This window comes from Pimephales promelas, chromosome 8 (genome assembly GCF_988280905.1).
Source record: "Pimephales promelas chromosome 8, fPimPro1.hap1.1, whole genome shotgun sequence".
In the NCBI taxonomy this organism is placed as follows: Eukaryota; Metazoa; Chordata; class Actinopteri; order Cypriniformes; family Leuciscidae; genus Pimephales; species Pimephales promelas.
The window spans coordinates 33,766,907-33,791,628 of record NC_142776.1 but is presented as its reverse complement, the minus strand read 5'-3'; the positions used below and the strand labels follow the sequence as shown (position 1 = coordinate 33,791,628).

The following is a 24,722-nucleotide window of genomic DNA, read 5'->3' as shown; positions in this document are numbered from 1 at the left end:
ATTGGTTTTAGCTGTGATGAATCAGCAGGGACACTGGTAGTTCTTGCTAATACTAAGCCTGATTTCTCATAGGGGAAGGCGTGTAACTGGTGTCGGTTAATTATAATAACGTAATTTCCCCTTTAGCTCCATTTATTCCCCAGAGTAGCCGTTGGTGAGCTGCTGTTGGTCGGAAAGCTGGTCTCAACATATACCTCGTTGGTCTTGCAGAGGAGTGATGCAGTAATTGGTTTATTTATAATGGTCAGGGTGTCACTAGAACTGGACATTTATTTGCACATTTATAACCTGACTTCCTGCTGCAGTGAGACGATCGATATGGGACTGCTAACTGCTGTCCTGAGCTACATTTAAGCTCTCATAATGGACAAACAACTACTTTACAAGTGCTAAACACAATGATTATGAAACAAATTGCAAATACTGGGTCTGAGATACCCAGACACTGAAGCTGATCAACACTGGTATAACCTAAGGCAGAAACGTTTCAATGATGTCTCGGCGACAGAGCGATAATAAAAAAAGAAGAAGTGAGAGATGCTCTGTGGATTCATCTCTAGCACACCATAAGATAACAAGCATTTCATGGCAATATGTTTATGCTTGGAACAAACAGTTTCTACCCAGTAACAGAAGAAAATCACTTGGCAAGCAACTATGTGCTATGAAGCTAATGCAGCAGATGCAGGAGACAAAAACAGGAAGCAAGATGAAGAATTCAGCAAAAATACATATTATATTCTCTGCTTCCTCTATATATATAACACTAAGATGTTTTTTTTCCGTATGAAACTATTTTATTTATTTAAACTAAAGATGTTTCAGTGTGCAGTGTTTGCCAGATGCAAATTACACTTATTTTAGTCACACAAGTGGTGGGAAAAAGGTTTAAAATCAATTGCATCTAAGAATATGTTTAAATAAATTTGTGATTCATCAGTAAATAAATGATTTGGCTTTTTGAGCGAGCTAATATCCTAACATTAGACTTTTTTATATTCCATATTTTCAAAGACTAGACTATTATCAACTAAGTAAAGAATTACTGGTGAAAATGTACTTCATACCGTATGTGAAAATTGTACCACATTTTTTAAGTTATTTTATGCACATTACTTTTGCATTTTTATTTCAATAATAATGCAAGTGAAATCAAACAAGAAATTTGGTCTATTTCAGTGGTACATTGTAAAAAAATAATCCTGTAAAAAAAAAACGGTAAACTACCGGCAGCTGTGGTTGCCAGCATCAAACCGTAACTATACGGTGTCGGTGTGTTACTGTTTTTGTGTTCGAGCATATAGCTGTTAAATTAAAGTTTTAAACGGTAGCTGACAATACGGTATTTAGCTGTAAATTTCAAAAACAGTAAGACACTGTATTTTTACGGTATGATGCTGGCAACCACAGCTGCCAGTAGTTTACCGTTTTTTTTTTACTGGATTATTTTTTACAGTGTGTAGTGCCGGTATGCATCAAAACATCTCACACTTTAGAACTGCATCATATGGACATATCTGAAATGATCATGTAAAAAAACCCGGTAAACTACTGGCAGCTGTGGTTGCCAGCATCATACCGTAACTATACGGTGTGTTACTGTTTTTGTGTTAGAGCATATAGCTGTTAAATCAAAGTTTTATACTGTAGCTGACAATACAGTATTTAACTGTAAATTTAAAAAACAGTAAGACACTGTATTTTTACGGTATGATGCTGGCAACCAAAGCTGCCAGTAGTTTACCGTTTTTTTTTACAGGATTATTTTTTACAGTGTGTAGTGCCGGTATGCATCAAAACATCTCACACTTTAGAACCGCATCATATGGACATATCTGAAATGTGATCATGTAAAAAAAAAAAACGGTAAACTACCGGCAGCTGTGGTTGCCAGCATCATACCGTAACTATACAGTGTGTTACTGTTTTTGTGTTAGAGCATATAGCTGTTAAATTAAAGTTTTATACTGTAGCTGACAATACGGTATTTAGCTGTAAATTTCAAAAACAGTAAGACACCATATTTTTACGGTATGATGCTGGCAAGTGTCATCCTTCTCCTAGAGTAAACAGTATAGTTAGCAGTATTTTACTCTATCTAGTGCTAAGATTACTTCCCATGGGTGCTTTTTTCTTTGCATCATAGCTCTTGCTATATTGTGCATTTATAATTCCAGTCGACACTGACAGCATGTGATCTTTGGGTAAACATCTTTGCAGAAGACTCAAGGCTTTCCATTTGCTCATCTTCATACTGTTGATGTTCTTGCATCATTGGTAAACAACAATTGCCCATTTTCCGGGCTCTCAAGTAATGAATTGACTGAGTCCTGGCATGTTGAAGAGAGAGCCTCTGCCCATTTAGAGATGTTCAGTGTTTATAGTAGAAGGAAAGCAGGAGGGCTGTTTATATGAAATGTCAGCTTGTTTTCCATCCATTTGGCAATTAGGAAGACAAGAGTAGAGGAGGATTGGTGTTTTTAGCTTGCTTAACTCACAGAGGACTCGCGTCAAATCTCCTTTGTTCTGTCCTCGGAAAACAACATTATTTTCTCCCTCGGGGAACAATTATTGTGGGTTGTGAAACTTGTCTTCCTTTAGCCTTAATAAAACCTCGGCAAAGCTTCAGCTCTGTGCTATCTGGCAAGCCTTTTGGCCTCCTTGACTCCTTCGAGGATGGAAATGTCAGTGGAGTCGTATTTGAAATGTAAACCTGTGTGCAAGGCTATGTACGGCTGGCGTTAAAGAGGGATTGTAGCATATTTAGCTGCGTTTAGCTTCACCAGGCCCTCAGATTTTGCTCTAGTTTCTCTTTTTCCATTAATTAGTATGGCTCTAGCTTGTCTAAAGTGGCAAGGGAAAGCAGTTGATTGCGAGGGAGACTGCCGTCCTAGCAACGGCGTTCTCAAGTGAGTGTGGCACAGCAGACGTGTCAGCGCCCTGCGTCTGGGATGGCTGAATTGTTGCTATGGTGAGATAATTGGCAAGACGAGGAGAATGACAACAAGATCATGATTCATGAAGATCCCGTAATCATGAATGTTCAAAATAGACCTTAAATGTTATGTCTTTAACTACAGTTTTACATTTTCTCTAGAAAATTAGAGTGCTGTTTGCTCCTGCAAAACCTGCTGCCACAATGTGCAACTGTTGGGCATTGCTAGAGTGTTTTAGGTGGTTTATCAGTTTATACTTTATATATGAAAATATGCACATTTTATGCATGAAATATATTACTATTTTGATTGCATGTGTATATAAGGTATACCGTATGTGTGTGTGTGATCGAGATTATGGTAAGATTTGGACTTAACTGTTTTGGGAAAAATAAAATCCTGCCTGTAAACACGATTAAGGCCTCAGGGCGACGGTTGAGCTTGTGGTGTCTGTATTTGTTGTTCACACAAAGACTTTCTGTTGAGCCGAGGTCTTTGACGCTGGCTGTTGGAGATACGCGAAGAGGCACAATTCACACCTTCTCAAACTTCTCACTTCCCTGCACAGACGTGCAAAACACAAGTGTTTTTATGTTGGATTGTAGTTTACATTGCATGGGAAAGTACCTAACACAAAAGGATGATTTTGATTTTGACTGTCAGGAAATTCATACAGAAACTTCATTAAAATTAGAATCAGTTGCTTTCACTCTCAGTCATCTAAAAGTACACCTGGGTCCACATTCATTTTTATTTTATCTGCCATCTGTATTAGAGTATATGAGAACTTTTACAGTTGAAATGAATAAATGATTGTATTACCTATTCATGTTCTGCCATCATCTGTTCATGTAAATGAACTGCACTCTGGGATTTACTTTCAGGACTAACTTTTACACTACTCTCTGTTCTCCCCGCAGCGGTGTACATCTTGATCGGAGCAGGAGGTGTCATGATGTTGGTGGGGTTCTTCGGTTGCTTTGGGGCCGTGAGAGAGTCACAGTGTCTTCTGGGATCGGTGGGTAAGAACTAGAGGTCATCTCGGGTCCTAAGATCTGTACCTGACCCGAATCGACTCGAATCACTTCTTAGCCAAACCTGATGCGCATCAATTAATTAAAAAAAAGACAAACCTTACCCGATAAAACTAGACCTGAGAACCGAGACCTTTTTTTTCAAACCGGATGCCCTGCATAGTTGTTGAGTGGGGACTTTTTCAACCGGGTATGACAAATTGTTTTGAGGAAAAACACCAAAATATACAGTTATGGTTTCATTTTTGTTCATTTGATTTGGTACTGCATATAGATATATATGCATATATACAGTAAGCCTGGAATAAAGTAGAATCATTCGTTTTAAATAATAAAATATTGTTTAACGGCCAAAACCAATAATGAAAAGTTGGCATATTTTAAAAAAATTCTGGTATTCTCAGGTTAAATCTTTAAAAGCACATATATTTAAAAGTGCCCAAGACCAGAGGCTACTAATATCACACCCGACCCGTGTCCGAAGTGCTTGTCAAAGTCGGGTTTTCGGATCAAAGTGGACCTGTGAACACCTCTAGTACAAACTACGCATTAATAAATGAAGAAATACCCTGAAACACCCTGTTTCTATATTACTGTACTAAGTACTCTCTCTAAAAAGTATTGCATTAATTATTACTAATTATTTTCCAGATCAAATCCCACATTGAACAATAGAAAGATTAACATGAAACTGCGCTTTTAGTTCTTTTAAATATATAATAATAAATTGAATAAATTATCCTTGAATTGACCAAAGTATTTAAAAAAGGTTACTGTACATTAAAAACTTTTAACATTTTATGTTAAATCCACTATTGTTTTATATAGAATTGTTCTATTGTCTATGTATAATATTTAATGCAATTACATCATAAGTAACAGTAATTAAATTACAGAAAAATTAAGAGTAATCCCTTACTTTAAATTACAGTAATTCATTGTCAACATTGAAGAATTTAAATTAAACATTAAATCAATGTGGACTTTTTTTTTTTACATTCTTCTTAATGTTCCTGGTCTCATTATGCTCGACCCATCAGTGCACAGTGTAAAAAAAAATGTGTTTACATATTTGAAAATAACCTTCTTGTTATATGATCCTGTTGAATTGCAATTAGTATTGAAAAACTAAAAAGAAGTCTCTTTTGTAGTTTTTCGCCTGTCTTCTGGTGATCTTTGGTGCAGAGGTCGCTGCTGGAGTCTTTGGCTTTTTGCATAAGGAAAAGGTATTGCATGCACCTTGTCTACCATTTAATTGAGCATAAATATGAAATGAACTGTCATGTAATGATGAGCTCATGTGTTTCTAGATCATTAATGATGTACAAAAGTACTATGACTCCACTCTGGAAAATGACAACGGGACTGCCATTGCCTCCATGTATCACAAAGTGGTCAGTCAAGCATTTGATTTTAGTAAATGATCTGTGGCCATAGTGTCTGTGTGGATGTAATGTCTGTTCCTAATTCATAGCTGGAGTGCTGTGGGACTGAATCTTCCCGTCCTCCTGATCTGTGCACCGAGGACAGTCCTAACACAGTAAGTTAAAATACACCATAATTGCTTCAGTTAGAGGGCTCAATATCATTTAACCTCTGCCACTTCATCTGCTTAATTGATAACAGTTCACTATTCTGAATCAATCTCTTGAATTAGTTGAAGAGAAACATAACTTTTTGATGCACGTTTCAATGCCAGGTGATTTGAGATGATTTGCCATCCATTGTTATTTCTGTATAGGCCACAAAGCTCTATTAGTTTGCTTTATTATATATACATATATCCCTAAAACCATATTCTGGACAAATGTGGGCAAAATAGTTTTGATTTATTTTTAAAAAATACTTCCCTTGATCTGAGCGGTACAAGACTTGGCTCCTTTTCCTAAGTTTTCCTCCTGAACACACACAATTTTTTTGACTCAATTCTACAATGTTAAGTGTGTGAAAAAAAAAACAACCTTCCTTAATCTTGTATTTGGATCAAACATAGGCACCCATAGAAATGAATGGCAAAAACTGTAATTTAGAGTATTCTAAAATAAGCCAAAATAAGACACCAGGTGACAGCAAAGTCACTTCATCTTTAGGTTTTAGCTCTAAGAACTTATTGGAATGATATTTTAATGTAGTTAAAAAAAAAAAGCATAATTTACATAGAAAATATGGTACTTTTTGAAGTAAATAAATTCAAACAGCCCCCCCCCCCCCCCAAAAAAAAAAACCATAAATGGATAGACAAAACTTTATCGAAGACAGTGATATAACATTTATAATAAATAAAAATTCTGATCCCACCTGAGTTGTCCACAATTCCACATTTGTCCACAATTACAGGATTAAAGGCTATAAAGTGTATACGGTTTGAGGGCTACACTCATATATATATATATATATATATATATATATCAAATTTTATATATATATCAATTTATATCAATTATTAAATTACTAAATTACTACATTTATTAAATTATTAGTTTACTAAATATAACGTTTATAAAATCAGATGTGTTCTCATTCACTGAGAATGTGGTGTGTCTCTGCGTTGCTTTTAACTCTTTCCCCGCCAGCATTTTCTAAAAAAGTTACCAGCAAGTAGCAGCATTTTTTATTATATTCACAAAACTTTCATGGCCCCCAGAATATTTAGTTGTTTAAATAAAAAGTCGATATATCTAAATAAAGAACAGAATTACAAAAAATTATAGGATCTAAACAAAAATCAGTCGCACAGTTATATCAAACTAGCCTGGTAATACCAGACTCTGCTACTTCACTTTGCTTCGCGAAATGAAATTAGCCGAAGTAGGAAGTCTGACGTAGTCAGGCTAATATCAAACTGCTGTTCAAAGGAAAGCTTTGACTATAGCAAGAGACACAACACACACATTAAATCAATTTTTTGAATTATTGCCATCACGTCGTCTCTATAGAATTATGTATGTATATTGTGCATTGTTAATTGTATGGCGAGACCAAAGACCAATTTTTAGCTAAGGCCGAACAATAAATGACTAATACTACTCTGCTTTTAAACAACAACAACAAAAACACATTTATAGCTTCGTTCATTCTTGAATGTGGTCATTCTTCAACACTTGAATGTGGGCATTTACAACAAAAAGCTAAGAAAATTGCGTTTTCACATTTTGGGCTTAACATTTCATTTGGTAACATTAGGCAGTTTTGATTTACCGGTATATGCTGTTGAATGTTTGATTGTTAGCTTACTTATGCTAAGCAATCTTGTATCCATGCCTACAGCGCCCCCTACCATATAACAGTGATAATACAGATTGCCAGATAAACGTGTCAGTGGCAGTGAGAGTGTTAATGAGGACAGACAAGCATGTCTTTAATCCTGACAGTAGTTTTTTAATGTCAACAGAGGGTTTGTGCTGGTGCAAGCTGTTGGTAAATCTAGCCTTTAGACTCACAGGAAGGACAACTTTCATACTCGAATGATGAGCAGTTCTGACACAGACCCTTAGGTGGCAGCCATGTTGCTCTGTACGGGGTAAAGAAAGGGGGGAGGTGTGCAGACCAGTGGAGGGAGACGGTAAGAGAGGGGCTTAGAGAGAGAAATGAAGCAGACAGCGGCAAGATGTCCAATGAGTCACTTGATCCGATAAGCCCTCAGGGGCACAAAGGCGCCAGTTTTTTTATTTATAGCTGTCACGAAAGCGCATTGATCGGCTGAGGAACATGATGTCACATTGTGCTTCAGTTGTGAAGTTCATACTGTCAGTTGATCCCAATCAGCAAAGCACATTAGAAACAAGATACCGCAACAGCGTGTTAACAGTGTTTACAATGGCTGCAGCCTATAAAAAATGACAACTATTCAGGTACAGTTTGTGTGTGTGTGTGTGTGTGTGTCTGTGTGTTAATATACAATGCCGTTCGAAAGGTTGGTAAGATATTATCAGGGAAGCCACTGTGGCTTTTTTTCCTACATCAGGAATGACTTGCGTCTCGGTTTGGTTTTACGTAGTGTATGGGGTTTTATGCACGAGCAGTGGTGGAATGTAACAAAGTACAAATACTTTGTTACTTTACTTAAGTACATTTTTCACATATCTTTACTTTACTTAAGTAGAATAAATAGCGCATACTTTTTACTTTTACTTCGTTACATTTTGCAGCAATTATTATACTTTCTACTCCACTACATTTCTACAACTTCTGTTACATTTTCATTGCATTTTCTGATCAGTTTTTCCCCTGCCAAAACGTAATCTGGCCGTCCGTCCGTTGCACGTTTGTCTCACCAGTTTGGTTGTCATTGAGCCTCAATATCTCAGCTCTGGAAGGGTCTGAAGCCTCAATTTTTGCACTCAGGTCTAACTCCCATGGCCCTCTATCAGAATCCAGAGTTTCAAGAAGATTGGAGAAACCTTTTTTTCGCACAAAAAAAAAAAAAAAAACGACAGGGGTAACACTGTCGTTTTTTTTTTTTGGTCGAAATTTTGAGTTTCTCTGATCTTCTTGAAACTCTGGATTCTGATAGAGGGCCATGGGACTTAGACCTGAGTGCAAAAATGGAGGCTCTAGACCCTTCCAGAGCTGAGATATCGAATCTCAAAATTTCGACCCGAAAAAAAAAAACGACAGTGGTACCCCTTTCGTTTTTTTTTTTGGGGCGAAAAATGAAGTGTCTCCAATCTTCTCAAAACTCTGGATTCTGATAGAGGACCATGGGACTTAAACATGAGTGCAAAAATGGAGGCTCTAGATCCTTCCAGAGCTGAGATATCGAATCTCAAAATTTCGACCCGAAAAAAAAAACGACAGTGGTACCCCTTACGTTTTTTTTTTTCGGGCGAAAAATTAAGTTTCTCCAATCTTCTCAAAATTCTGGATTCTGATAGAGGGCCATGAGACATAAACCTGAGTGCAAAAATGGAGGCTCTAGACCCTTCCAGAGCTGAGATATCGAATCTCAAAAATTCGACCCGAAAAAAAAACGACAGTGGTACCCCTTACGTTTTTTTTTTCGGGCGAAAAATTAAGTTTCTCCAATCTTCTCAAAACTCTGGATTCTGATAGAGGGCTATGAGACTTAAACCTGAGTGCAAAAATGGAGGCTCTAGACCCTTCCAGAGCTGAGATATCGAATCTCAAAATTTCGACCCGAAAAAAAAAAACGACAGTGGTACCCCTTTCGTTTTTTTTTTTGGGGCGAAAAATGAAGTGTCTCCAATCTTCTCAAAACTCTGGATTCTGATAGAGGACCATGGGACTTAAACATGAGTGCAAAAATGGAGGCTCTAGATCCTTCCAGAGCTGAGATATCGAATCTCAAAATTTCGATCCAAAAAAAAAACGACAGTGGTACCCCTTTCGTTTTTTTTTTTTTTTTGGGGCGAAAAATGAATTGTCTCCAATCTTCTCAAAACTCTGGATTATGATAGAGGGCCATGAGACTTAAACCTGAGTGCAAAAATGGAGGCTCTATACCCTTCCAGAGCTGAGATATCGAATCTCAAAATTTCGACCCGAAAAAAAAACGACAGTGGTACCCCTTTCGTTTTTTTTTGGGGCAAAAAATGAAGTGTCTCCAATCTTCCCAAAACTCTGGATTCTGATAGAGGGCCATGAGACTTAAACCTGAGTGCAAAAATGGAGGCTCTAGACCAGGGGTCACCAAACTTTTTTCTCTGGGGGCCACATTATCGTTCCTGACTGTGATGGGGGGCCGGGGCTATATAAAATAGAATTGTGTGACCAAGACCAAACTGACCACCAGCAGGCCTCATAGTAGAGATTACTAGCCTGGCACAGCCATATTTGTTTATCATTAATAGTTGTTTGCAAAAGTAGTAATCGTGTCTTCACACTTTGTTTTAATTTGAAATACCACAGATTTTCCATTTATTTATTTTCGAATACAAATAACATCAAACCTGTCAAGGTAAGAAACATCTGCCTAGTTGAGGTGAGTGGCACTGGTAAGGATGAATGAAAAATTATAAATTATAGGTAGGCCTGTTACTATTTATAATAATTGTGTACAGCACTTAATAAAGGTCAAATAAATAGGCCTATAAAATAAATAAATAAACATTGAAATTATAACAACAACATGAGTAATAGAACTAGTCAGCTCTTATGCCTATCCAGGTGAGCATGCTCAATAAACAACAAAATACCAAATGCAGACATGTTATTATTTTCCAAAAAGCAATTTAAAAAAATAGGCCATGACGACTTTTGGGGATTGCCGGTTCAAGTAGTGGGGGGCCAACGCATTCTCATCCTTTAACGTCATATAGAGCGCTATATGACAAAACGGCGCTATACTACGCTAAAGGCACCCGTTATCGTTAATATAACACGTGCTGTGAGGGCTAAGTTTAGGTGTGGGGTAGGGTGTACGTGTCATATTCACGCTAAAGGATTTATAACGTCTTGGGTTCGCGTGTTATATTAACGATAACGGGTGCCATGTGCGTAGTATAGCGCCGTTTTGTCATATAGCGCTCTATATGACGTTAAAGGATGAGAACGGGCTGGGGGGGCAGAGGGGTTGGGGGGCCAGTCAAAGGGGTGTGGCGGGCCTGATTCGGCCCGCGGGCCTTAGTTTGGTGATCCATGCTCTAGACCCTTCCAGAGCTGAGATATCAAATCTCAAAAATTCGACCCGAAAAAAAAAACGACAGTGGTACCCCTTACGTTTTTTTTTTGGGCGAAAAATGAAGTGTCTCCAATCTTCTCAAAACTCTGGATTCTGATAGAGGGCAATGAGACTTAAACCTGAGTGCAAAAATGGAGGCTCTAGACCCTTCCAGAGCTGAGATATCGAATCTCAAAAATTCGACCCGAAAAAAAAAAACGACAGTGGTACCCCTTACGTTTTTTTTTTCGGGCGAAAAATTAAGTTTCTCCAATCTTTTCAAAACTCTGGATTCTGATAGAGGGCTATGAGACTTAGACCTGAGTGCAAAAATGGAGGCTCTAGCCCCTTCCAGAGCTGAGATATCGAAACTCAAAAATTGGGCCCGAAAAAAAAAACGACAGTGGTACCCCTTACGTTTTTTTTTTTTGGGCGAAAAATTAAGTTTCTCCAATCTTCCCAAAACTCTGGATTCTGATAGAGGGCCATGAGACTTAGACCTGAGTGCAAAAATGGAGGCTCTAGCCCCTTCCAGAGCTGAGATATCGAAACTCAAAAATTCGACCCGAAAAAAAAACGACAGTGGTACCCCTTACGTTTTTTTTTTCGGGCGAAAAATTAAGTGTCTCCAATCTTCTCAAAACTCTGGATTATGATAGAGGGCCATGAGACTTAAACCTGAGTGAAAAAATGGAGGCTCTAGACCCTTCCAGAGCTGAGATATCGAATCTCAAAATTTCGACCAAAAAAAAAACGACAGTGGTACCCCTTTCGTTTTTTTTTTTTTTTTGGGCGAAAAATGAAGTGTCTCCAATCTTCTCAAAACTCTGGATTCTGATAGAGGGTCATGAGACTTAAACCTGAGTGCAAAAATGGAGGCTCTAGACCCTTCCAGAGCTGAGATATCGAAACTCAAAAATTGGGCCCGAAAAAAAAACCGACAGTGGTACCCCTTACGTTTTTTTTTTTTGGGCGAAAAATTAAGTTTCTCCAATCTTCCCAAAACTCTGGATTCTGATAGAGGGCCATGAGACTTAGACCTGAGTGCAAAAATGGAGGCTCTAGCCCCTTCCAGAGCTGAGATATCGAAACTCAAAAATTCGTCCCGAAAAAAAAAAACGACAGTGGTACCCCTTACGTTTTTTTTTTTTCGGGCGAAAAATTAAGTTTCTTCAATCTTCCCAAAATTCTGGATTCTGATAGAGGGCCATGAGACTTACACCTGAGTGCAAAAATGGAGGCTCTAGCCCCTTCCAGAGCTGAGATATCGAAACTCAAAAATTGGGCCCGAAAAAAAAAACGACAGTGGTACCCCTTACGTTTTTTTTTTGGGGCGAAAAATTAAGTTTCTCCAATCTTCCCAAAACTCTGGATTCTGATAGAGGTCCATGAGACTTAGACCTGAGTGCAAAAATGGAGGCTCTAGCCCCTTCCAGAGCTGAGATATCGAAACTCAAAAATTCGTCCCGAAAAAAAAGCGACAGTGGTACCCCTTACGTTTTTTTTTTCGGGCGAAAAATTAAGTTTCTCCAATCTTCCCAAAACTCTGGATTCTGATAGAGGGCCATGAGACTTAGACCTGAGTGCAAAAATGGAGGCTCTAGCCTCTTCCAGAGCTGAGATATCGAAACTCAAAAATCCGGCCCGAAAAAAAAAACGACAGTGGTACCCCTTACGTTTTTTTTTTTGGGCGAAAAATTAAGTTTCTCCAATCTTCCCAAAACTCTGGATTCTGATAGAGGGCCATGAGACTTAGACCTGAGTGCAAAAATGGAGGCTCTAGCCCCTTCCAGAGCTGAGATATCGAAACTCAAAAATTCGGCCCGAAAAAAAAACGACAGTGGTACGTACCCCTTACGTTGTTTTTTTTTTGGCGAAAATTTAAGTTTCTCCAATCTTCCCAAAACTCTGGATTCTGATAGAGGGCCATGAGACTTAGACCTGACTGCAAAAATGGAGGCTCTAGCCCCTTCCAGAGCTGAGATATCGAAACTCAAAAATTGGGCCCGAAAAAAAAAACCGACAGTGGTACCCCTTACGTTTTTTTTTTTGGGCGAAAAATTACGTTTCTCCAATCTTCCCAAAACTCTGGATTCTGATAGAGGGCCATGAGACTTAGACCTGAGTGCAAAAATGGAGGCTCTAGCCCCTTCCAGAGCTGAGATATCGAAACTCAAAAATTCGTCCCGAAAAAAAAAACGACAGTGGTACCCCTTACGTTTTTTTTTTTCGGGTGAAAAATTAAGTTTCTCCAATCTTCCCAAAACTCTGGATTCTGATAGAGGGCCATGAGACTTAGACCTGAGTGCAAAAATGGAGGCTCTAGCCCCTTCCAGAGCTGAGATATCGAAACTCAAAAATTCGGCCCGAAAAAAAAACGACAGTGGTACCCCTTACGTTTTTTTTTTTGGGCGAAAAATTAAGTTTCTCCAATCTTCCCAAAACTCTGGATTCTGATAGAGGGCCATGAGACTTAGACCTGAGTGCAAAAATGGAGGCTCTAGCCCCTTCCAGAGCTGAGATATCGAAACTCAAAAATTCGTCCCGAAAAAAAAACGACAGTGGTACTGGGCGAAAAATTAAGTTTCTCCAATCTTCCCAAAACTCTGGATTCTGATAGAGTGCCATGAGACTTAGACCTGAGTGCAAAAATGGAGGCTCTAGCCCCTTCCAGAGCTGAGATATTGAAACTCAAAAATTGGGCCCGAAAAAAAAAACGACAGTGGTACCCCTTACGTTTTTTTTTATTTGGGCGAAAAATTAAGTTTCTCCAATCTTCCCCAAACTCTGGATTCTGATAGAGGGCCATGAGACTTAGACCTGAGTGCAAAAATGGAGGCTCTAGCCCCTTCCAGAGCTGAGATATCGAAACTCAAAAATTCTTCCCGAAAAAAAACGACAATGGTACCCCTTACCAGGGGTGGTAAAAGTACTCAAAAGTTGTACTCGAGTAAAAGTATATATACCTAAATAAAATATTACTCCAGTAAAAGTAGAAAGTCCTCCATTCAAACATCACTTGAGTAAAAGTACAAAAGTATCCGATTTAAAAAGTACTTAAGTACCGAAAGTAAAAGTAAATATTCAAATGAACTGTAAATATAAATTATTATGCAGATCAATTATTTTGGGGGTGATATGCAATTATTTAATTGAACAAATGATGAGATTACATACCGCAATTAAGAATTTGTTAGATTTGCAATCATAAGAGACAATAACAGGAGATTTAAAGGCTGTTAAATATTTCTATGTTCACTGTTACATTTTACTGTTTAGAAGATTGATCTCCTTTAAATCTCCTTTATAAATGCTTTACAAGGCATGCATACCCACTTTAGATGAGCTCACAAATATTTAACTGACCACTACTAAATGCTTTATAACTACCTGTATTTACTACATTTGCTTACACTTTCTAAGTGATCTTATGAATGACTGAGAACTCTTAAATAACTGGTTTGTAAATAATGCTACTTCAGGTCTACTTCATTTCAGGGGTTTTCAGGGGTTCTTCATTTTTTCAGATACAATAGGTGTATTTATCAGTAGCATTGAAGTAATTAAATGAACAAATATGAAATTAAAACACTACATAGACTTCACTGTAAAAATTATTGATTTTTATTAAAGCTACTCTTACAGTTCTCAGTCAGTGAGATTTTCTCCTTGTGTTTTTTTTTATTTATTTATTTTTTTTATTAACACTAAAGGTATAGTTCCCTCAAAAATGAAAATTGTCTTAATTTACTCTCTCAAGATGCTTTAAACCCAAATAAGTTTCTTTCTTCTGTTGAAAATAAAAGTTATTTTGAATAATGTGGGTAACCGAACATTTGCTGGTCCCCAGTGTTTAGTTTTTTTTAGTTTTTTTTTCTCTCCTGGACGTTAATGGGGACCAACAACTGTTTGGTTGCCCACATTTAAAAAAAAAAAAATCTTTTGTGTTTAGCACAAGAAAGAAATTAATACAGGTTTGGAACAACATTAGAGTGAGTAAATAATGACAAATGTACGTTTTTTTTTTTTTTTTTTTGTGAACTATCCCTTTAAGTACAAGCTGCAGTACTATTTACCACTGTCGCTTTTAGACCAGCATGCGACGAGTTTAATGTAGACGCATATTACACCAGATTTTCTCTCAAATGTTTGCTTTCGACATAGCCAATTCTGTTTATGTAAACATTGTGTGTATTTAACAGCATTAGCATAACTCGAAAGATAACTTAGTCCAGTATTCAGGCGCTGTTTGACAGGCTTCTGGTGCCTGCGAGCGTCGAGGGTACTATGCGGTCAGGAAAGCGCACGTTAGAACAACGCATCATCACGTGAATTAAATGTTTAACCGGCAAGGCTTATAATGAACTTTGGTGAATTGCAGTGTCCCGTACCTATTCATTCACGTGTGATGATGTGTAGGCTACGTCGCGTTGTACAGATAGAATGCACTGAACACGGCCGTGGAGGCAAAGAAGACATTTCAGCCGATCTCCCTTGACTTCAGTGAATTCAAAAATATCCTTGAGATATGGCCATGGGTGATCTCTGTCGGGAATCTCGGGATCATTTCTGCTGACAGAGAGAGCTGCTATACTGTTTCTGCGGTCATCATCTTCCACTGAACTGACGAACTGAACTGCTATGTGAGCGAGCGTGCTGGCAAAGAGCGCGTGCGTTTTTTTTTTTTTTTTTCAATGTTTTTCATTGGTTTGGAAAGCCAAGTGTAATAAATACTCGGAGCGGGTACGGGGAAATGTATCGGAGTAAAAAGTAAATTTTGCCTTCAATATTGTAGTGGAGTAAGAGTGAAAGTAGATGCAAATAAAACATACTCAAGTAAAGTACAGATCCCCAAAAAAAATACTTAAGTAGAGTAACGAAGTATTTTTACTTCGTTACTTACCACCACTGCCCCTTACGGTTTTTTTTTTTGGGCGAAAAATTAAGTTTCTCCAATCTTCCCAAAACTCTGGATTCTGATAGAGGGCCATGAGACTTAGACCTGAGTGCAAAAATGGAGGCTCTAGCCCCTTCCAGAGCTGAGATATCGAAACTCAAAAATTCGGCCCGAAAAAAAAAACGACAGTGGTACCCCTTACGTTTTTTTTTTTTTGGGCGAAAAATTAAGTTTCTCCAATCTTCCAAAAACTCTGGATTCTGATAGAGGGCCATGAGACTTAGACCTGAGTGCAAAAATGGAGGCTCTAGCCCCTTCCAGAGCTGAGATATCGAAACTCAAAAATTCGGCCCGAAAAAAAAACGACAGTGGTACCCCTTACGTTTTTTTTTTTGGGCGAAAAATTAAGTTTCTCCAATCTTCCCAAAACTCTGGATTCTGATAGAGGGCCATGAGACTTAGACCTGAGTGCAAAAATGGAGGCTCTAGCCCCTTCCAGAGCTGAGATATCGAAACTCAAAAATTCGTCCCGAAAAAAAAACGACAGTGGTACCCCTTACGTTTTTTTTTTTGGGCGAAAAATTAAGTTTCTCCAATCTTCCCAAAACTCTGGAATCTGATAGAGGGCCATGAGACTTAGACCTGAGTGCAAAAATTGAGGCTCTAGCCCCTTCCAGAGCTGAGATATCGAAACTCAAAAATTCGGCCCGAAAAAAAAACGACAGTGGTACCCCTTACGTTTTTTTTTTTGGGCGAAAAATTAAGTTTCTCCAATCTTCCCAAAACTCTGGAATCTGATAGAGGGCCATGAGACTTAGACCTGAGTGCAAAAATGGAGGCTCTAGCCCCTTCCAGAGCTGAGATATCGAAACTCAAAAATTCGTCCCGAAAAAAAAACGACAGTGGTACCCCTTACGTTTTTTTTTTTTGGGCGAAAAATTAAGTTTCTCCAATCTTCCCAAAACTCTGGAATCTGATAGAGGGCCATGAGACTTAGACCTGAGTGCAAAAATTGAGGCTCTAGCCCCTTCCAGAGCTGAGATATAGAAACTCAAAAATTCGGCCCGAAAAAAAAACGACAGTGGTACCCCTTACGTTTTTTTTTTTGGGCGAAAAATTAAGTTTCTCCAATCTTCCCAAAACTCTGGATTCTGACAGAGGGCCATGAGACTTAGACCTGAGTGCAAAAATGGAGGCTCTAGCCCCTTCCAGAGCTGAGATATCGAAACTCAAAAATTGGGCCCGAAAAAAAAACGACAGTGGTACCCCTTACGTTTTTTTTTTTGGGCGAAAAATTAAGTTTCTCCAATCTTCCCAAAACTCTGGATTCTGATAGAGGTCCATGAGACTTAGACCTGAGTGCAAAAATGGAGGCTCTAGCCCCTTCCAGAGCTGAGATATCGAAACTCAAAAATTCGTCCCGAAAAAAAAACGACAGTGGTACCCCTTACGTTTTGTTTTTTTTTGGGCAAAAAATTAAGTTTCTCCAATCTTCCCAAAACTCTGGATTCTGATAGAGGGCCATGAGACTTAGACCTGAGTGCAAAAATGGAGGCTCTAGCCCCTTCCAGAGCTGAGATATCGAAACTCAAAAATTGGGCCCGAAAAAAAAACGACAGTGGTACCCCTTACGTTTTTTTTTTTTGGGCGAAAAATTAAGTTTCTCTAATCTTCCCAAAACTCTGGATTCTGATAGAGGGCCATGAGACTTAGACCTGAGTGCAAAAATGGAGGCTCTAGCCCCTTCCAGAGCTGAGATATCGAAACTCAAAAATTCGTCCCGAAAAAAAAAAAACGACAGTGGTACCCCTTACGTTTTTTTTTTTCGGGCGAAAAATTACGTTTCTCCAATCTTCCCAAAACTCTGGATTCTGATAGAGGGCCATGAGACTTAGACCTAAGTGCAAAAATGGAGGCTCTAGCCCCTTCCAGAGCTGAGATATCGAAACTCAAAAATTCGGCCCGAAAAAAAAACGACAGTGGTACCCCTTACGTTTTTTTTTTTGGGCGAAAAATTAAATTTCTCCAATCTTCCCAAAACTCTGCATTCTGATAGAGGGCCATGAGACTTAGACCTGAGTGCAAAAATGGAGGCTCTAGCCCCTTCCAGAGCTGAGATATCGAAACTCAAAAATTCGTCCCGAAAAAAAAACGACAGTGGTACCCCTTACGTTTTTTTTTTTGGGCGAAAAATTAAGTTTCTCCAATCTTCCCAAAACTCTGGATTCTGATAGAGGGCCATGAGACTTAGACCTGAGTGCAAAAATGGAGGCTCTAGCCCCTTCCAGAGCTGAGATATCGAAACTCAAAAATTCGGCCCGAAAAAAAAACGACAGTGGTACCCCTTACGGTTTTTTTTTTTGGGTGAAAAATTAAGTTTCTCCAATCTTCCCAAAACTCTGGATTCTGATAGAGGGCCATGAGACTTAGACCTGAGTGCAAAAATGGAGGCTCTAGCCCCTTCCAGAGCTGAGATATCGAAACTCAAAAATTGGGCCCGAAAAAAAAAACGACAGTGGTACCCCTTACGTTTTTTTTTTTGGGCGAAAAATTAAGTTTCTCCAATCTTCCCAAAACTCTGGATTCTGATAGAGGTCCATGAGACTTAGACCTGAGTGCAAAAATGGAGGCTCTAGCCCCTTCCAGAGCTGAGATATCGAAACTCAAAAATTCGTCCCGAAAAAAAAACGACAGTGGTACCCCTTACGTTTTTTTTTGGGCGAAAAATTAAATTTCTCCAATCTTCCCAAAACTCTGGATTCTGATAGAGGGCCATGAGACTTAGACCTGAGTGCAAAAATGGAGGCTCTAGCCCCTTCCAGAGCTGAGATATCGAAACTCAAAAATTCGGCCCGAAAAAAAAAAACGACAGTGGTACCCCTTACGTTTTTTTTTTTTTGGGCGAAAAATTACGTTTCTCCAATCTTCCCAAAACTCTGGATTCTGATAGAGGGCCATGAGACTTAGACCTGAGTGCAAAAATGGAGGCTCTAGCCCCTTCCAGAGCTGAGATATCGAAACTCAAAAATTCGTCCCGAAAAAAAAAACGACAGTGGTACCCCTTACGTTTTTTTTTTCGGGCGAAAAATTACGTTTCTCCAATCTTCCCAAAACTCTGGATTCTGATAGAGGGCCATGAGACTTAGACCTGAGTGCAAAAATGGAGGCTCTAGCCCCTTCCAGAGCTGAGATATCGAAACTCAAAAATTGGGCCCGAAAAAAAAAAACGACAGTGGTACCCCTTACGGTTTTTTTTTCGGGCGAAAAATTAAGTTTCTCCAATCTTCCCAAAACTCTGGATTCTGATAGAGGGCCATGATACTTAGACCTGAGTGAAAAAATGGAGGCTCTAGCCCCTTCCAGAGCTGAGATATCGAAACTCAAAAATTCGTCCCGAAAAAAAAAACGACAGTGGTACCCCTTACGTTTTTTTTTTTGGGCGAAAAATTAAGTTTCTCCAATCTTCCCAAAACTCTGGAATCTGATAGAGGGCCATGAGACTTAGACCTGAGTGCAAAAATGGAGGCTCTAGCCCCTTCCAGAGCTGAGATATCGAAACTCAAAAATTCGGCCCGAAAAAAAAACGACAGTGGTACCCCTTACGTTTTTTTTTTTGGGCGAAAAATTAAGTTTCTCCAATCTTCCCAAAACTCTGGATTCTGATAGAGGGCCATGAGACTTAGACCTGAGTGCAAAAATGGAGGCTCTAGCCCCTTCCAGAGCTGAGATATCGAAACTCAAAAATTCGTCCCGAAAAAAAAACGACAGTGGTACCCCTTACGTTTTTTTTTTTGGGCGAAAAATTAAGTTTCTCCAATCTTCCCAAAACTCTGGAATCTGATAGAGGGCCATGAGACTTAGACCTGAGTGCAAAAATTGAGGCTCTAGCCCCTTCCAGAGCTGAGATATCGAAACTCAAAAATTCGGCCCGAAAAAAAAACGACAGTGGTACCCCTTACGTTTTTTTTTTTTGGGCGAAAAATTAAGTTTCTCCAATCTTCCCAAAACTCTGGAATCTGATAGAGGGCCATGAGACTTAGACCTGAGTGCAAAAATGGAGGCTCTAGCCCCTTCCAGAGCTGAGATATCGAAACTCAAAAATTCGGCCCGAAAAAAAAACGACAGTGGTACCCCTTACGTTTTTTTTTTTGGGCGAAAAATTAAGTTTCTCCAATCTTCCCAAAACTCTGGAATCTGATAGAGGGCCATGAGACTTAGACCTGAGTGCAAAAATTGAGGCTCTAGCCCCTTCCAGAGCTGAGATATCGAAACTCAAAAATTCGTCCCGAAAAAAAAACGACAGTGGTACCCCTTACGTTTTTTTTTTTTGGGCGAAAAATTAAGTTTCTCCAATCTTCCCAAAACTCTGGAATCTGATAGAGGGCCATGAGACTTAGACCTGAGTGCAAAAATGGAGGCTCTAGCCCCTTCCAGAGCTGAGATATCGAAACTCAAAAATTCGGCCCGAAAAAAAAACGACAGTGGTACCCCTTACGTTTTTTTTTTTTGGGCGAAAAATTAAGTTTCTCCAATCTTCCCAAAACTCTGGATTCTGACAGAGGGCCATGAGACTTAGACCTGAGTGCAAAAATGGAGGCTCTAGCCCCTTCCAGAGCTGAGATATCGAAACTCAAAAATTGGGCCCGAAAAAAAAACGACAGTGGTACCCCTTACGTTTTTTTTTTTGGGCGAAAAATTAAGTTTCTCCAATCTTCCCAAAACTCTGGATTCTGATAGAGGGCCATGAGACTTAGACCTGAGTGAAAAAATGGAGGCTCTAGCCCCTTCCAGAGCTGAGATATCGAAACTCAAAAATTCGTCCCGAAAAAAAAACGACAGTGGTACCCCTTACGTTTTTTTTTTTGGGCGAAAAATTAAGTTTCTCCAATCTTCCCAAAACTCTGGATTCTAATAGAGGGCCATGAGACTTAGACCTGAGTGCAAAAATGGAGGCTCTAGCCCCTTCCAGAGCTGAGATATCGAAACTCAAAAATTCGTCCCGAAAAAAAAACGACAGTGGTACCCCTTACGTTTTTTTTTTGGGTGAAAAATTAAGTTTCTCCAATCTTCCCAAAACTCTGGATTCTGATAGAGGGCCATGAGACTTAGACCTGAGTGCAAAAATGGAGGCTCTAGCCCCTTCCAGAGCTGAGATATCGAAACTCAAAAATTGGGCCCGAAAAAAAAACGACAGTGGTACCCCTTACGTTTTTTTTTTTTGGGCGAAAAATTAAGTTTCTCTAATCTTCCCAAAACTCTGGATTCTAAAAGAGGGCCATGAGACTTAGACCTGAGTGCAAAAATGGAGGCTCTAGCCCCTTCCAGAGCTGAGATATCGAAACTCAAAAATTCGTCCCGAAAAAAAAAAACGACAGTGGTACCCCTTACGTTTTTTTTTTTCGGGCGAAAAATTACGTTTCTCCAATCTTCCCAAAACTCTGGATTCTGATAGAGGGCATGAGACTTAGACCTGAGTGCAAAAATGGAGGCTCTAGCCCCTTCCAGAGCTGAGATATCGAAACTCAAAAATTCGGCCCGAAAAAAAAATGACAGTGGTACCCCTTACGTTTTTTTTTTTGGGCGAAAAATTAAATTTCTCCAATCTTCCCAAAACTCTGGATTCTGATAGAGGGCCATGAGACTTAGACCTGAGTGCAAAAATGGAGGCTCTAGCCCCTTCCAGAGCTGAGATATCGAAACTCAAAAATTCGTCCCGAAAAAAAAACGACAGTGGTACCCCTTACGTTTTTTTTTTTGGGCGAAAAATTAAGTTTCTCCAATCTTCCCAAAACTCTGGATTCTGATAGAGGGCCATGAGACTTAGACCTGAGTGCAAAAATGGAGGCTCTAGCCCCTTCCAGAGCTGAGATATCGAAACTCAAAAATTCGGCCCGAAAAAAAAACGACAGTGGTACCCCTTACGTTTTTTTTTTTTGGGTGAAAAATTAAGTTTCTCCAATCTTCCCAAAACTCTGGATTCTGATAGAGGGCCATGAGACTTAGACCTGAGTGCAAAAATGGAGGCTCTAGCCCCTTCCAGAGCTGAGATATCGAAACTCAAAAATTGGGCCCGAAAAAAAAAACGACAGTGGTACCCCTTACGTTTTTTTTTTTGGGCGAAAAATTAAGTTTCTCCAATCTTCCCAAAACTCTGGATTCTGATAGAGGTCCATGAGACTTAGACCTGAGTGCAAAAATGGAGGCTCTAGCCCCTTCCAGAGCTGAGATATCGAAACTCAAAAATTCGTCCCGAAAAAAAAACGACAGTGGTACGTACCCCTTACGTTTTTTTTTTGGGCGAAAAATTAAATTTCTCCAATCTTCCCAAAACTCTGGATTCTGATAGAGGGCCATGAGACTTAGACCTGAGTGCAAAAATGGAGGCTCTAGCCCCTTCCAGAGCTGAGATATCGAAACTCAAAAATTCGGCCCGAAAAAAAAAAACGACAGTGGTACCCCTTACGTTTTTTTTTTTTTTGGGCGAAAAATTACGTTTCTCCAATCTTCCCAAAACTCTGGATTCTGATAGAGGGCCATGAGACTTAGACCTGAGTGCAAAAATGGAGGCTCTAGCCCCTTCCAGAGCTGAGATATCGAAACTCAAAAATTCGTCCCGAAAAAAAAAAACGACAGTGGTACCCCTTACGTTTTTTTTTTCGGGCGAAAAATTACGTTTCTCCAATCTTCCCAAAACTCTGGATTCTGATAGAGGGCCATGAGACTTAGACCTGAGTGCAAAAATGGAGGCTCTAGCCCCTTCCAGAGCTGAGATATCGAAACTCAAAAATTGGGCCCGAAAAAAAAAAACGACAGTGGTACCCCTTACGTTTTTTTTTTCGGGCGAAAAATTAAGTTTCTCCAATCTTCCCAAAACTCTGGATTCTGATAGAGGGCCATGAGACTTAGACCTGAGTGAAAAAATGGAGGCTCTAGCCCCTTCCAGAGCTGAGATATCGAAACTCAAAAATTCGTCCCGAAAAAAAAAACGACAGTGGTACCCCTTACGTTTTTTTTTTTGGGCGAAAAATTAAGTTTCTCCAATCTTCCCAAAACTCTGGAATCTGATAGAGGGCCATGAGACTTAGACCTGAGTGCAAAAATGGAGGCTCTAGCCCCTTCCAGAGCTGAGATATCGAAACTCAAAAATTCGGCCCGAAAAAAAAACGACAGTGGTACCCCTTACGTTTTTTTTTTTGGGTGAAAAATTAAGTTTCTCCAATCTTCCCAAAACTCTGGAATCTGATAGAGGGCCATGAGACTTAGACCTGAGTGCAAAAATTGAGGCTCTAGCCCCTTCCAGAGCTGAGATATCGAAACTCAAAAATTCGGCCCGAAAAAAAAACGACAGTGGTACCCCTTACGTTTTTTTTTTTGGGCGAAAAATTAAGTTTCTCCAGTCTTCCCAAAACTCTGGATTCTGATAGAGGGCCATGAGACTTAGACCTGAGTGCAAAAATGGAGGCTCTAGCCCCTTCCAGAGCTGAGATATCGAAACTCAAAAATTCGTCCCGAAAAAAAAAACGACAGTGGTACCCCTTACGTTTTTTTTTTTGGGCGAAAAATTAAGTTTCTCCAATCTTCCCAAAACTCTGGAATCTGATAGAGGGCCATGAGACTTAGACCTGAGTGCAAAAATTGAGGCTCTAGCCCCTTCCAGAGCTGAGATATCGAAACTCAAAAATTCGGCCCGAAAAAAAAACGACAGTGGTACCCCTTACGTTTTTTTTTTTGGGCGAAAAATTAAGTTTCTCCAATCTTCCCAAAACTCTGGAATCTGATAGAGGGCCATGAGACTTAGACCTGAGTGCAAAAATGGAGGCTCTAGCCCCTTCCAGAGCTGAGATATCGAAACTCAAAAATTCGTCCCGAAAAAAAAACGACAGTGGTACCCCTTACGTTTTTTTTTTTTGGGCGAAAAATTAAGTTTCTCCAATCTTCCCAAAACTCTGGAATCTGATAGAGGGCCATGAGACTTAGACCTGAGTGCAAAAATTGAGGCTCTAGCCCCTTCCAGAGCTGAGATATCGAAACTCAAAAATTCGTCCCGAAAAAAAAACGACAGTGGTACCCCTTACGTTTTTTTTTTTTGGGCGAAAAATTAAATTTCTCCAATCTTCCCAAAACTCTGGATTCTGATAGAGGGCCATGAGACTTAGACCTGAGTGCAAAAATGGAGGCTCTAGCCCCTTCCAGAGCTGAGATATCGAAACTCAAAAATTCGGCCCGAAAAAAAAAAACGACAGTGGTACCCCTTACGTTTTTTTTTTTTGGGCGAAAAATTACGTTTCTCCAATCTTCCCAAAACTCTGGATTCTGATAGAGGGCCATGAGACTTAGACCTGAGTGCAAAAATGGAGGCTCTAGCCCCTTCCAGAGCTGAGATATCGAAACTCAAAAATTCGTCCCGAAAAAAAAAAACGACAGTGGTACCCCTTACGTTTTTTTTTTCGGGCGAAAAATTACGTTTCTCCAATCTTCCCAAAACTCTGGATTCTGATAGAGGGCCATGAGACTTAGACCTGAGTGCAAAAATGGAGGCTCTAGCCCCTTCCAGAGCTGAGATATCGAAACTCAAAAATTGGGCCCGAAAAAAAAAACGACAGTGGTACCCCTTACGGTTTTTTTTTCGGGCGAAAAATTAAGTTTCTCCAATCTTCCCAAAACTCTGGATTCTGATAGAGGGCCATGAGACTTAGACCTGAGTGAAAAAATGGAGGCTCTAGCCCCTTCCAGAGCTGAGATATCGAAACTCAAAAATTCGTCCCGAAAAAAAAAACGACAGTGGTACCCCTTACGTTTTTTTTTTTGGGCGAAAAATTAAGTTTCTCCAATCTTCCCAAAACTCTGGAATCTGATAGAGGGCCATGAGACTTAGACCTGAGTGCAAAAATGGAGGCTCTAGCCCCTTCCAGAGCTGAGATATCGAAACTCAAAAATTCGGCCCGAAAAAAAAACGACAGTGGTACCCCTTACGTTTTTTTTTTTGGGCGAAAAATTAAGTTTCTCCAATCTTCCCAAAACTCTGGAATCTGATAGAGGGCCATGAGACTTAGGCCTGAGTGCAAAAATTGAGGCTCTAGCCCCTTCCAGAGCTGAGATATCGAAACTCAAAAATTCGGCCCGAAAAAAAAACGACAGTGGTACCCCTTACGTTTTTTTTTTTGGGCGAAAAATTAAGTTTCTCCAGTCTTCCCAAAACTCTGGATTCTGATAGAGGGCCATGAGACTTAGACCTG

General features: G+C 39.5%; 1 protein-coding gene across 1 annotated transcript in view; it reads left to right on the top strand.

The window, feature by feature from the left end:
- tspan2a (tetraspanin 2a) overlaps nucleotides 1-24,722 on the top strand; it is a 57,892-nt gene that overhangs the window by 8,077 nt on the left and 25,093 nt on the right. The window contains exons 3-6 of the mRNA XM_039691997.2: nucleotides 3,857-3,954; nucleotides 5,122-5,196; nucleotides 5,281-5,364; nucleotides 5,445-5,510. Coding sequence (XP_039547931.2) covers nucleotides 3,857-3,954; nucleotides 5,122-5,196; nucleotides 5,281-5,364; nucleotides 5,445-5,510 — 323 coding nt within the window. The remainder of the gene's footprint in view (nucleotides 1-3,856; nucleotides 3,955-5,121; nucleotides 5,197-5,280; nucleotides 5,365-5,444; nucleotides 5,511-24,722) is intronic.